This window comes from Coregonus lavaretus (assembly GCF_964263955.1).
Source record: "Coregonus lavaretus genome assembly, chromosome: 29".
Classification (NCBI taxonomy): Eukaryota; Metazoa; Chordata; class Actinopteri; order Salmoniformes; family Salmonidae; genus Coregonus; species Coregonus lavaretus.
Window position 1 is genome coordinate 22,379,252 of NC_140016.1, and position 13,489 is coordinate 22,392,740.

The 13,489-nt window shown below is 44.0% G+C and overlaps 1 protein-coding gene across 1 annotated transcript in view; it reads left to right on the forward strand.

Moving 5' to 3' along the window:
• Positions 1–13,489, forward strand: part of LOC311105218 (vascular endothelial growth factor receptor kdr-like) — an 83,642-nt gene that overhangs the window by 34,258 nt on the left and 35,895 nt on the right. The window contains exons 11-16 of the mRNA XM_084147287.1: positions 506–620; positions 6,712–6,820; positions 8,059–8,346; positions 8,618–8,764; positions 9,292–9,420; positions 10,371–10,477. Coding sequence (XP_084003413.1) covers positions 506–620; positions 6,712–6,820; positions 8,059–8,346; positions 8,618–8,764; positions 9,292–9,420; positions 10,371–10,477 — 895 coding nt within the window. The remainder of the gene's footprint in view (positions 1–505; positions 621–6,711; positions 6,821–8,058; positions 8,347–8,617; positions 8,765–9,291; positions 9,421–10,370; positions 10,478–13,489) is intronic.

A 13,489-nucleotide genomic window follows, 5' to 3' on the forward strand; every position in this document is an offset into this window, starting at 1 on the left:
GGGTTTCCTGTGTGAGGTGACGCATAGCACGGCCCTTCCTGTCACGCTGCTGTTTCCTCCTGCCTCCCAGCCTGCCTGGCCTGGCTGCCTCACTCCTCATCAGCCTGATTGTTCCCCTCAGAAGGCAGGAGGTAAGCGAGGAGAGGAGGAGAGGCTGGCTGGTTTTTGTCTGGTTTAACAAGCCTAGGCAGCCTGGGATATAGCCCGCCCTAAAAGGCCACACAAAAGCTATGATGTTAGTCAGAGCCTCATAAGGCTAAATGCCTGCCCGTTCAGAGCGACACATTGTCAAACTGTTTGGACCGCATTCGCTGGTCCATAGTGTCATTTCTGGTTCCAATTAATGAAATATAGGAAAGGATGACATGTCCACACGGCATTCTGCTCTAGTAGTCTCCTGTTTTGTCCACTGCTCTGTACTAATTTTCTAAACTGACTTTATACGTTAGGTAACCTGCAGCCTTTTCATCTAGTTCAGTAATCACTGGTTTCCTCTTTCCCATAGGTGTACCCTTTACACTGAGCCAATCCTAGTTCCAATGGACGATAAGGGGAACTACTCACACAACTGGATTGAGAGCATAGACAACAAAACTGAACTGGTGAAAGGAAAGAACAAGGTATGCTTATAGTATAGTTTTGTTCTCATTAGATTTGTTATAGACTCAGAGAAACTGACACTTCTTAACGTTGCACAACATAGAACAATGATTCATGCATGTGTTCTTGTCATATATGATGCATGTTTGATACTGAGCAGAAATGTCCATGACAAAAGAGTGCTTTGTGTTGGGCAATACAACAATTACTTCAAGATTTATATGAAAAAGGGATCTAGATTAAATGTCCGGATAGAGAGAGAGAGCACTCTGAGAGATTAACACTGAAGTGGGATTCCCTATGATCGTTCTCTTTGAGACGCCAACATCTGAAAACAATAAATCTACATCTTCATAATCCGCCTTATTATTTCACTGTTTTAGAATGATTAATTCTATCTGCATCAATATAGACTTATGTAACTGTAGCCAAAAGTTAATGAAGGAACATCAATATGCATTTATAATTGTTTTATTTTATTGTAGCCTTTATTTTTAGTCATACTGAGACCAAGGTTTTTTTTTTACAGATGAGCCCTGAATTACATACAGTGCATTCGGAAAGTATTCAGACCCCTTCCCTTTTTCCACATTTTGTTATGTTACAGCCTTATTCTAAAATGGACTAAATAAAAATGTTCCTCATCAATCTACACACAATATCCCATAATGACAAAGCGAAAACTGGTTCTTAGAAATGTTTGCAAATGTATTAAAAATAAAGAAACCGTATTCAGAACCTTTGCTATGAGTCTTGAAATTGAGCTCAGGTGCATCCTGTTTTCATTTATCATTCTTGAGTTGTTTCTACAACTTGATTGGAGTCCACCTATGGTAAATTCAGTTGATTGGAGATGATTTGGAAAGGCAGACACCTGTCTATATAAGGTCGCTCAGTTGACAGTGCATGTCAGAGCAAAAACCAAGCCATGAGGTCAAAGGAATTGTCCGTAGAGCTCCGAGACAGGATTGTGTCGAGGCACATGATCTGGGGAAGGGTACCAAAACATTTATGCACCATTGAAGGTCCGCAAGAACACACTGGCCTCCATCATTCTTAAATGGAAGAAGTTTGGAATCACCAAGACTCCTCCTAGAGCTGGCCGCCTGGCCAAACTGAGTAATTGGGGAGAAGGGCCTTGGTCAGGGAGGTGACCAAGAACCCAATGGTCACTCTGACAGAGCTCCAGAGTTCCTCTGGGGAGATGGGAGAACCTTCCAGAAGAACAACCATCTCTGCAGCACTCCACCAATCAGGCCTTTACGGTAGAGTGGCCAGACAGAAGCCACTCCCCAGTAAAAGGCAAATGACAGCCCGCTTTGAGTTTGACAAAAGGCACCTAAAGGACTCTCAGACCATGAGAAACAAGATTCTCTGGTCTGATGAAACCAAGATTGAACTCTTCACCATCCCTACGGTGAAGCCTGTTGGTGGCAGCATCATGCTGTGGGGATGTTTTTCAGCGGCAGGGACTGGGAGACTAGTCAGGATCGAGGGAAAGATGAACGGAGCAAAGTACAGAGAGATCCTTGATGAAAACCTGCTCCAGAGCACTCAGGACCTCAGAATGGGGCAAAGGTTCACCTTCCAACAGGACAACGACCCTAAGCACACAGCCAAGACAATGCAGGAGTGGCTTCGGGACAAGTCTCTGGATGTCCTTGAGTGGCCCAACCAGAGCCCGGACTTGAACCTGATCAAACATCTCTGGAGAGACCTGAAAATAGCTGTGCAGTGACACTCCCTATCCAACCTGACAGAGCTTGAGAGGATCTGCAGAGAAGAATGGGAGAAACTCCCCAAATACAGGTGTGCCAAGCTTGTAGCGTCATACCCAAGAAGACTTGAGGCTGTAATCGCTGCCAAAGGTGCTTCAACAAAGTACTGAGTAAAGGGTCTGAATATTTTTGTAAATATATATATATAGATATTTTTATAGATTTGCAAAAATGTCTAAAAACCATTTTTTTCTTTGTCATTATGGGGTATTGTGTGTAGATTGATGAGGGGGGGGGGACAATTTAATACATTTTAGATTAAGGCTGTAACATAACAAAATGTGGAAAAAGTCAAGATATCTGAATACTTTCCGAATGCACTGTAAATGACAGCAAATAGACAAATCAATATAAATACAAAATGCAAGCCGAAAGAAAAACACGGTCATAAAAAACAAACACATTCATCAGTAGTAAGGTCCTCAATCAGCTTTCTGAATTGCCCTAGATGCACCAAAACATCAAATGTAAGAATGTTTTGAAGATTGTTCCACAAATAATGTGCAAGAAAACTAAAAGCTGATTTACTTAACACAGTAGAGACCAAAGGAATTTCCAGAGTTAGCCATTGCTGAGACCAGGTGTGGTAACTTGTATGTTTAAAGTTTAGTAATGATGTTAGGTACAGTGGGAGTTTTTGTAAAATGGCTTTATAAATGAAAACATAGAAATGTATCAACCTACGTGACATCAAAGAGGGCCAACCAACTTTCTGGTAGGAACATCGACTGAATAGTCTCCTGAGTGGCGCAGAGGTCTAAGGCACTGCATCGCAGTGCTAACTGTGCCACTAGAGATCCTGGTTCAAATCCAGGCTCTGTCGCAGCCGGCCGTGACCGGGAGACTCATGGGCGGCGCACAATTCGTCCAGCGTAGGGGAGGGAATGGCCGGCAGGGATGTAGCTCAGTTGATAGAGCATGGCATTTGCAATGCCAGGGTTGTGGGTTCGATTCCCACGGGGGGCCAGTATAAAAAAAATATGTATTCACTAACTGTAAGTCGCTCTGGATAAGAGCGTCTGCTAAATGACTTAAATGTAATCTGCTTTCTACTATTTAGCGAGAGGCAGGACCTATTTCTATAGAAGAAGCCAATTTTTATTCTCAACTTCTTAACTAACTCATCAGTCTGCTTTTTAAAAGACAGCTTTTTATTTATCTAGATTCCCAGATATTTGTAAGCACGGACACGATCAATATGGACACCATCCAAAGTGCATATGCTTAAATCATCAGTTATTTTATGCGCACTAGAGAACAACATATACTTAGTTTTATCTGCATTCAATACTAATTTCAGGTCAATAAAGTTTTTCTGTAATACAATGAAGGTAGACTGTAGTTCAAATAGATTCTGGTCAACCGAGGGGGCAATAGCCTACACAACAGTATCATCGGCATACAAGTGCAGGTTACCATTTTTTACTGACAAGTCGATATTGTTAATGTAAACAGTAAAAAGTACAGGACCCAGAATCGACCCCTGCGGGAACACCTTTCGTAATATCCAGGAAACCTAATTTAACACCATCATTAGATACACATTGAATTCTTTCTGTCAAGTAATTTTTAAACCAGTTACATGCAGCCTGGTCTAGGCCAATTAAGGAAAGCCTCTGAATTAGCAGTGAGTGATCAATAGTATCGAAAGCCTTTCAAATGAAATCCAAATAAAATCAGATTTTATTGGTCACATACACATATTTAGCAGATTTTATTGCGGGTGTAGCGAAATGCTTGTGTTCCTAGCTCCAGGTCAATGAAGAGGGCAGCACAATGTTGCCTTTCATCCATACAGTTAACCACATCATTTATAACTAGGGATGCAGCAGAGATATTGCTATGATCTGGTCTAAAACCTGACATGTACATTTAGAATACATTTCAAAGATAAGGATGATCTTAGCGAAGAATTAATCAAGGATTCTAATATTTTAGCTAGGCAAGAAAGTTTAGAAATAGGGCGATAGGGTCAATAGTGAAATAATGACATATAGTACAGTACAGTACATCGTAAATACAGTTAATTTATACATTGTTGTATAAATACAGTATGTACAGGGGGAAAGCAATATATGGTAAAGGACATTTGCTGTATATCAGTAGGCATATTTATGACAAGGAATCCCACTTTATTGTTTATGCTGCCGTAACTGCCAGGTATTTATAAGCAACTCACCAGTCTTTTCATATACAGTCAGCAACAAACAGACTGTCAAATCTGTCATGATTTGCTTTTGATTAAAAGAAGCCCCTTAGCCTTCAATTACAGTCAAAGCAAGTCGAGCGCCAGAACTGCCATGATGAAAAAGCATTTTGGCTTTCTTCAGGGCTGCTCATCGGGAATCGTTCATTCATCTGCCCTTTAACTGACAGACACTGTTCATTTCACCCTGCTGGAGTGAAAAATACCCTCAGACGAAACGCAGGTCCTTGGGTCTAAAGAAGCTAGGCTTGAAGCTCCAGCCAAGGCTCTGCGTGCTCTGCCAGAGAGAAGTGTTTATTCTGACATCACTGGATCATTATCTGTTGGCTCACTGAGGCCTGTGGAGCTCCGTGTAGATAGCACCATACAGCCATACGGCTCGAGCCATGCGTGTGCAGACAGCGGAGATTGGCCTTTTATAGGTTCCCTCCTAACTCCACTGACCTGTGAAGAGATCAGCTGTAACATACTGGAAATATTGAAACGAAGTTTGGAAATTTGAATAATATGTTATTGTCATTGTTTTTGTCATATATCTGTATTATTACGGTATAACTAAAAATGGCCCACATCTTGGCATGCATTCCCAAAGCTGAACATTGCAGCACATGTCCTAGGGGAGCTTGTTACCAAAACCATTCACCCCAAACGTAATTAGGTGCAGGCCTCAACTGCTTTCCCCAAAAGCCTATCGGATTAGTTGAAAGACAGCCGTTCCAACACACTGGGTCAAATTGGGGCATAAATCCAGCCAGCATATAAATATTTCAACAGCACAAGCAAGCCAACCAGTGAAGAAAATACTGGTAATTAGTCGTTACCCCAACACATATGCTGGTGTAGTAAACTTTTATTAAATGGTATTTCTCCTGCTTTCCCCTAAAGGGAGATTTATGAAGGCGTTTCCCCCCTCTGATGATGCATGGTTGATGGCATTTAGAATCATACTAATAGTATACATACACACGTAGTAATAGAGAGCTTAGGCCTCATTCACTTCCAACACTACCAATCTCTGATTGACATAAATAGGGAGGCAGTCCTTATTTACAAGCGCTTGCGGCCCAAACACTGGTGCTTTATAGGGGTGAGGACTAAGGGTCAGTGATAACAAGCGGCGGTTTAAAAGAGAGGGATTTGTTGGGAGTGAATTCCTCTCTGTCACCCCGCATAAATCTCTGTGCCCCGTGAACGAGAGGAAAGTGTTGGTCAGGGCTGCAGGGCTGCAGGGCTGCAGGGCTGGCCTCAGAGGGTCACAGTGCATCTGGTCAAGTCACCACTTAGGGACAGAGTGCACTTGCTGAAACAACTGTTTTCCAGCTCAAGTTACATCATCATTAGTAATGGCCGTAACGCAACACCACACAACAACTCCATCAAAACACCTGACTAATGTCATAGCAACTCAGGGTAGACAACGTAACACAACTTTTAACAACTTTAGCTAGCTTTTCCATCCAAACATGTTTACACAGTGCACAATATGAGCTGGAACATTAAAAACGTATTGAAATGTGTCACAAACAGTCCAGTCTCATGACCAAAGCCCTGTTTCTGAGTGTCAGAGGACAATGCCGCTAGAAACCCAGGAAGTTGACACCACCTAGACAATACAGCCACAGCATTCAGCACCTTTGATGTAGCTGCTCTGAAAACAGATGTCGTTCTGAACACAAAACAGAACCCCATGCGATCTGGCCCCTTGCCCAAATCTTACTCACTATTATGTCTACTAAGCCGTTAAATGGGTTCCACTCCAATGGTGATAGAATCTAGTGTGGCATTGTAAATGCTCTTCAGGAAATGACATGGAGGGCCAGGCGCTCCTTCTGTGGACCGGTGCTGCTAGGAGAGACGCGGCGGTTTTGAAAAAGTCCAGATGTATCCTTACGTTAATGTGAACCACTCGAGAGAATGAAATGGGCAAATAACCACACAGGTGTTGATGGAAAGTCTTCTGAGGTATAATGAAGCCAACCAGAACATTTTTCATTAACCCTTATTTATACAGGTTAGTCTCATTGAGATCAAATCTATTTAGCAGGAAATACATGTACACCAGATAGGTACAACATTCGCTGGCAGTACTGTAGATCTAATGATTGGCTTATTCTCTCTCCTCCATAGACTGTGAGTACGCTAGTGGTGGGGGCAGCTAACGTCTCGGGGATCTACTCCTGCGCGGCCCAGAACGAACTTGGCACCCGCACACTGAGAACCCTTTTCTATGTGGATGGTAAGTGGGTCAACCTAATACTACACAACGTCCCCCACGTTGGTTGAAAGAACAACATTGGAGATTTTTTATACAGCATAAGGCAAAATGCTCAGATGGTTTTTATTTTTACAGGCCAGGCATACAGTATAACTGTAACATACATGACATTTTGTTTCCAATGACTTACACATATGCACTGTAATGAATCGCGAGGCAATCGCTAGAATGCACAGATTGTATTGTGCATTAAAGAGAGCTGCTCTGGTGGACATTAATTGAAACCATCTTCCTCTGGAGCAGGCAGGCTTCAGCACCGAGCTGAAGAGGCAAACATGTCCTGAGCCAAATGGTACAGTCTAACAGCGCCAGTTTAAAACCAGCTCTCAGCGCACACTGTAGCGCCGGCAGGTCATTCTTCTTCTTCTAGGAGCCTGCTGCTGCGTGAATCACTTTTTATATGCATCTGAACAGTTCCAAATGTTCATGAAATGAAAATTCCATCTAGTCCAGTTGTCTCATGACAAGAGAAATCAGCAGCAGTCATCACCTTTTTTCCCTCAAAAATTAAAAACGATTTGAAGTTGAAAGCTGATTGATGATAGTTTGGAATTGGGAATGGTGGTGACGCTGTGATTGGGGACACTGCTGATGATGCCAAACTCTGAGGATCCGGATGAGAATAAGATCATTTCCAGGAAGAAGCGCTGCAATGCACCACCATTCCTGAGGTGGAGGTGACTGAGAGTGCTGGATTGCTGCTGAAAAAGAGGACGGCGGAATTGTAATAACAGCTGTCTTCTTTTATGGAACACAGAATGCATTCCAGCGCCGTCTGGCTCCCCTGAGGCCCGGCCCCCGGCCTGATTCCTAATGGACAGCTGTAGGCCGCCCATCAGCGTTGCTCGCCGCACACTGCCAACGTGCTTCCAATTAACAAAGTGATGAAACAGTAAATAACTGCAAATTTGAAATTCCTGGCATGGTGATGTGCAGCTTGATGTTTTAGAGATGTTCTTTCCCAGAATAGGACAGCTTCAATCAGCTGGCTATCTCATGCTACGTGTCTTATCTCCCTGAGTGAGAGGAGAGGGTTGCTGTAACATAGATGCTCTTGTAACCCACCTACATACTGGACAATGTGTTCATGTATTGTATACTCTAACCAATACTTATGCATGATAGTTTTACTAGGTACCCAAATGGGGTGTTCCCCCCAAAAAGATGACCTGATGTGTTTTTCCCCTCTCCCCCACCAGATCACCCTCAGCACCTGTCCATCGAGCCCCAGACTGCCATCGAGGGTGATGACGTCACTCTGACTTGCCGCGGCACTCGGTACCTGTACACAGACCTGCAGTGGTACAACCCTCAAAACTACACCGTCACCACCGCCAACGTCACGGCCCTGCAGCTCAGCCCCTACTCTATCTCTCGCTCCCTCTCCCTGCACAACGTATCCAGGAGTCACACAGCAGGCTACCAGTGCTGGGCGCGTAACCTCCACAGCAAGACAGTCATAGTCCAGACTGTGCTGACTGTGGATGGTGAGTAGGAGACAGGAGGAGCATTGCCTGCTGGGTGATCAATGAGGTCTATCAGAACAGTAATTGCTGCACCACTGTCATGTCATACGGGTGTTGCCCAACTCTTTCTAAGAATAATATGGTTGTATTACATTGCATTTCGGTAAAAGGTGCCTGTTCCTGGATATAATCACACTCAAGATTATGCAACCCAGTCGAGAGATGAGTTTGTCTGAGAAAGTCTTGAAAAGCAGAGTGATCTAATTCAGACATGTTTTTGTGGTTGACGCAGAGAGGAAGAGGCCGTGGCTGAGACAGAACCTGACCAATCAGGATGTAAACAGCAGCAGTACTCTGACTATGGCCTGCTACGCCCTGGGAGTGCCGCCACCCTACATCACCTGGTACAAAGACAACCTACCAGTACAAGAGGGTCCAGGTGAGAACTGCTGGAAATGACTCGTGATTAGGGGCCCTGAGGTTTCCATGGTCAGGCCCTACTGTATTTTTCAAACATATTAGTAATTTTCTCCAAAACTCTGCAAATAGCACTGCTGGGTGATCTGAAAAATCATAGTCAATCGATCAACAATATAATAATACTCTTAGCAAATTTACAATCTGAAGAAACTATGAGAATAGAAAGGTTCAGAACTTTTGTGAAACATCCCAGCACAGTTATAAATCAATTATAAATCAAAACTGGATGGTCTTCAGAGATAGATGGGAGGGGTTGTCCATTAGTTTACTCCAGTTAGGGGAGGAGGGGTGGTAGGGTTAGGAAAATATAATAGAGAAGGAAAATATTATTTTAAATAACATATATATTTATAATATATTTATATATATATATATGGGGGATTAGAAATGATGCAGACAATTACATTGATAGAAGCCACAATCTATCTGCAAAATTAAAGCTGATCTCCATAGAATCTGAGCTGTAGACTTCATGCTATGTTCCAGGTATTACTCTGGGGGACGATGGGGTGCTGACGATCGAGAGAGTGAAGAAAGATGATGAGGGCTTGTACGAGTGTCTGGCCAGCAACAATGAGGGGAGTGTGAAAGCCAGCGCTGTCGTCACTGTCGTGGGTGAGTCACTTACCTCTTTATTTCCGTCATAATGCTCTTCATGATAATCCATGTCATGCTGGTAGCGAAACACAATGAATCTAACTACAGTACATTAACCACAACAGTGACCAAACACACCATGAACTCAACCAGCACAGCCACAGCCGGACCACTTCTTTACTGCATGACCAATCACAGCTCTTGGCCAAACTGGGCTATGTTTTCTTGTCACCAGTACAAATAGCTCTGGCCAGACTTCAATATGAAAACTCTCCACGGAGAGAGAAGCCAAGAGGCTGCCAAGAATACCCAGCGAATTCCTCCGCTGGGTTTTATGACGGGGGCTCATGGAGCTCTGAGGTCCCCACCCATGGGACGTGACCTGCAAGGAGTGTGTGAAGAGTTCCCACTAATGACTGTGGGCATGGCCAGGAGAGAAGTCCTCTCGTTAAAGAACCATGGGACTGGAAACATGATGACACAGACTGGGAGGGAGGGGGGAGGAGGAGAGGGGGGGGGGGGGGGGGGGGACAAGGTCATGCGACGGTATTCTGACAACTAGCCCTGGCACCAGACATGAATTCCTGTTCCCCTAAAAAATGTCAAATTTCCCTCAACGTCCAACCCCAGTGTCAGCACAATCCATTACATTACTAGAAGAAAATGTCCAAAATTAGGCATTACTCTATCAAAACTATTTGACAAATTCCTAAAGCTTTATGAACGTGAGCTGGCTAGGACAGTGAATGTTGAGATGGATAGTTAAGAAAAGAGCTTAATGTGCAACAACGTGGGATGCATAGCCCGAACAAACTAGGAATAAACAATGGAGTGTTTACCATTTGTCTGTTGTGTATATCCCTCATTATATTTGTTGTCAGTTATCATTTCTTATTCATTTGTCAAGAAGCATATAAAACACCCAAGGCAACAACAGTTAACAAACGGTTCCTGTGGTCTCCTTCCAGGTGATGAGGGGAAGGCCAACATTGAGGTGATCGTCCTGGTGTGTACAGGAGCTGCTGCCACCTTCCTCTGGCTCATGCTCATCCTCTTCATCCGCAAGCTGAGGAAGGTAACGAGATCTCCCTGCAATCACAGCTAGTTCTCTAGTGTCTCTCACACTTCTTGACTGTGAAGACATTAGAGAGTGTAAACTGTTAGGATACTGCACTGAGCACTTTGCTCACCATTATTCTTTTGTTACTTAGTTAATTGTACAATAGAACCACAGTGTGATGGATGATTTGAAGGAGTCAGGCGCAGGAGGGTAAATCATCAGAAAAACAGGATTTATTCCGGAATACAGAGTTACGCAGTAAAGCGTCAAAACAGACCAGGCGCACTGGAACCAACAAAGCACACAGGGAAAATAACCCGGCGATACAAAATAAAGGAGCTCCACCGAGCTTCACTATCCTCACAATAAACAATCACACACAAAGACAAGGAGGCAGAGGGAACACTTATACAGGTACTGATGAGGGGATGTGAACCAGGTGTGTGTAATAAACAAGACAAAACCAATGGAATGATGAGATGAGGAGCGGTAGTGACTAGAAGGCCGGTGACGATGAACGCCGAAGCCTGCCCGAACAAGGAGAGGAGGCCATTTAAAAATATATTTTTTGTAACAATGTGCAGACAGCATGCTCTTCTCAAGACCTATTCAAACACCCATGTTACATTTTTTTAGGTTTTTGTATGTGAGTTTCAGGAGTAAAAAGCAATCTCGTTATACAAATTCCACGAACTGCCATCACTGAGTCATGTCTCTTGCGAAATGCAGTTGACTTTATATTATTTTTTTCCACATTTCCTGACATTGGAGAAGTGCTGAGCTCATGCTTGTGTGTGTACTGTATGTCGAGAAAGAATAGGTTCAGAGACAGCTTCTATTTCCAAGCAAGAAGACTACTGAATAGCTCATTAATGGCTACCTACCAACGGACTATCTGCACTGACTCTATCCACACACTCACACACACTTACACTGTCACTCTCGCACACACACACACACACAAACACATACACACACACACACACATACACACACACACATACTGACGCCACAGACACTCACACTTTCACACACACAAGTACAAACAGTCCAGTTATGCCCTCAGTAAGGCAATCAAACAGGCAAAACGTCAGTACAGAGACAAAGTGGAGTCACAATTCAACGGCTCAGACATGAGACGTATGTGGCAGGGTCTACAGACAATCACGGATTATAAAGGGAAAGCTAGCCACATCGCGGACACCGATGCCTCGCTCCCGGACAAGCTAAACACCTTCTTCGCCCGCTTCGAGGAAAAACTTGATTTGATTTTGATTTGACTAAATGACTATTGCCCATAGCACTCACTTTTGTCATCATGAAGTGCTTTGAGAGGCTAGTTAAGGATCATATCACCTCTGCCTTACCTACACTCTAGATCCACTACAATTTGCAGGAATACCTATGTAAGAATGCTGTTCATCGACTACAGCTCAGCCTCAACCCCATTGTGTCCTCCAAGCTCATCATTAACCTCTGGGTCTGAACCCCTCCCTGTGCAACTGGGTCCTGGATTTCCTGATTGGCCGACTGCAGGCGGTGAAGGTAGGCAACACCACCTCCGCTACGCTGATCCTCAACACGGGGGCCCCACAGGGGTGCGTGCTCAGCCCCCTCCTGTACTCCCTGTTTACTCATGATTGCGTGGCCACGCACGTCTCCAACTCAATGATCAAGTTTGCAGACAACACAACAGTGGTAGGCCTAATTACCAACAACAACGAGACCCTGGCGGAGTGGTGCCAGGAAAATAACCGCTCCTTCAACGTCAACAAAACGAAGGAGCTAATCGTGGACTTCAGGAGAAAGAAGAAGGAGCACACCCTCATCCACATCGACGGGGCCGCAGTGGAAAGTGTGAAAAGTTCCTCGGCATGCATATCACTGACAACCTGAAATGGTCCACCCACACAGACAGTGTGGTGAAGAAGGCGCAATAGCGCCTCTTCAACCTCAGGTAACTGAATACATTTGGTTTGGCCCCTAAGACCCTCACAAACTTCTACAGATGCACCATTGAGAGCATCCTGCCAGGCTGTATCACTGCCTGGTATGGCAACTGCACTGTCCGCAACCGCAGTGCTCTCCAGAGGGTGGTGCGGTCTGTCCAATTCATCACCAGGGCACACTGCCTGCCCTCCAGGACATCTACAGCACCCGTTTTCACAGTAAGGCCAAAAAGATCAAGGACCTCAGCCACCCAAACCACGGCCTATTCACCTGTGGTCCTCTGTAGCTCAGCTGGTAGAGCATGGCGCTTGTAACGCCAAGGTAGTGGGTTCGATCCCCGGGACCACCCATACACAAAAATGTATGCACGCATGACTGTAAGTCGCTTTGGATAAAAGCGTCTGCTAAATGGCATATTATATTATATATTATATATCTAGAAGGCGGAGACAGTACAGGTGTATCACAGCTGGGACCGAGAGACTGAAAAACAGCTTTTATCTCCAGGCCATCAGACTGTTAAATAGTCACCACTAGCCAGCTTCCGCCCAGTACCCTGCCCTGAACTCACTAGCCGGCTACCACCCGGTACTCTACCCTGCACCTTAGAGGCTGCTGCCCTATGTACATAGTCACTGAACACTGGTCAATTTAATAATGTTTACATACTGTTTTACCCACTTTATATGTAAATACTGTATTCTAGTAAAGGTTCATCCTATATAACTACTATATAACTACTGCTGTACCCACCTTTTCTATTCATATACTGTCCATACTGTCTATACACACCATCCTATACATACAGTACCAGTCAAAAGTTTGGACACACCTACTCATTCAAGGGTTTTTCTTTATTTTTACTATTTTCTACATTGTAGAATAATAGTGAAGACATAAAAACTATGAAATAACACATATGGAATCATGTAGTAACCAAAAAAGTGTTAAACAAATCAAAATGGTATATTCTTCAATGTAGACACCCTTTGCCTTGATGACAGCTTTGCACACTCTTGGCATTCTCTCAACCAGCTTCACCTGGAATGCTTTTCCAACAGTCTTGAAGGAGTTCCC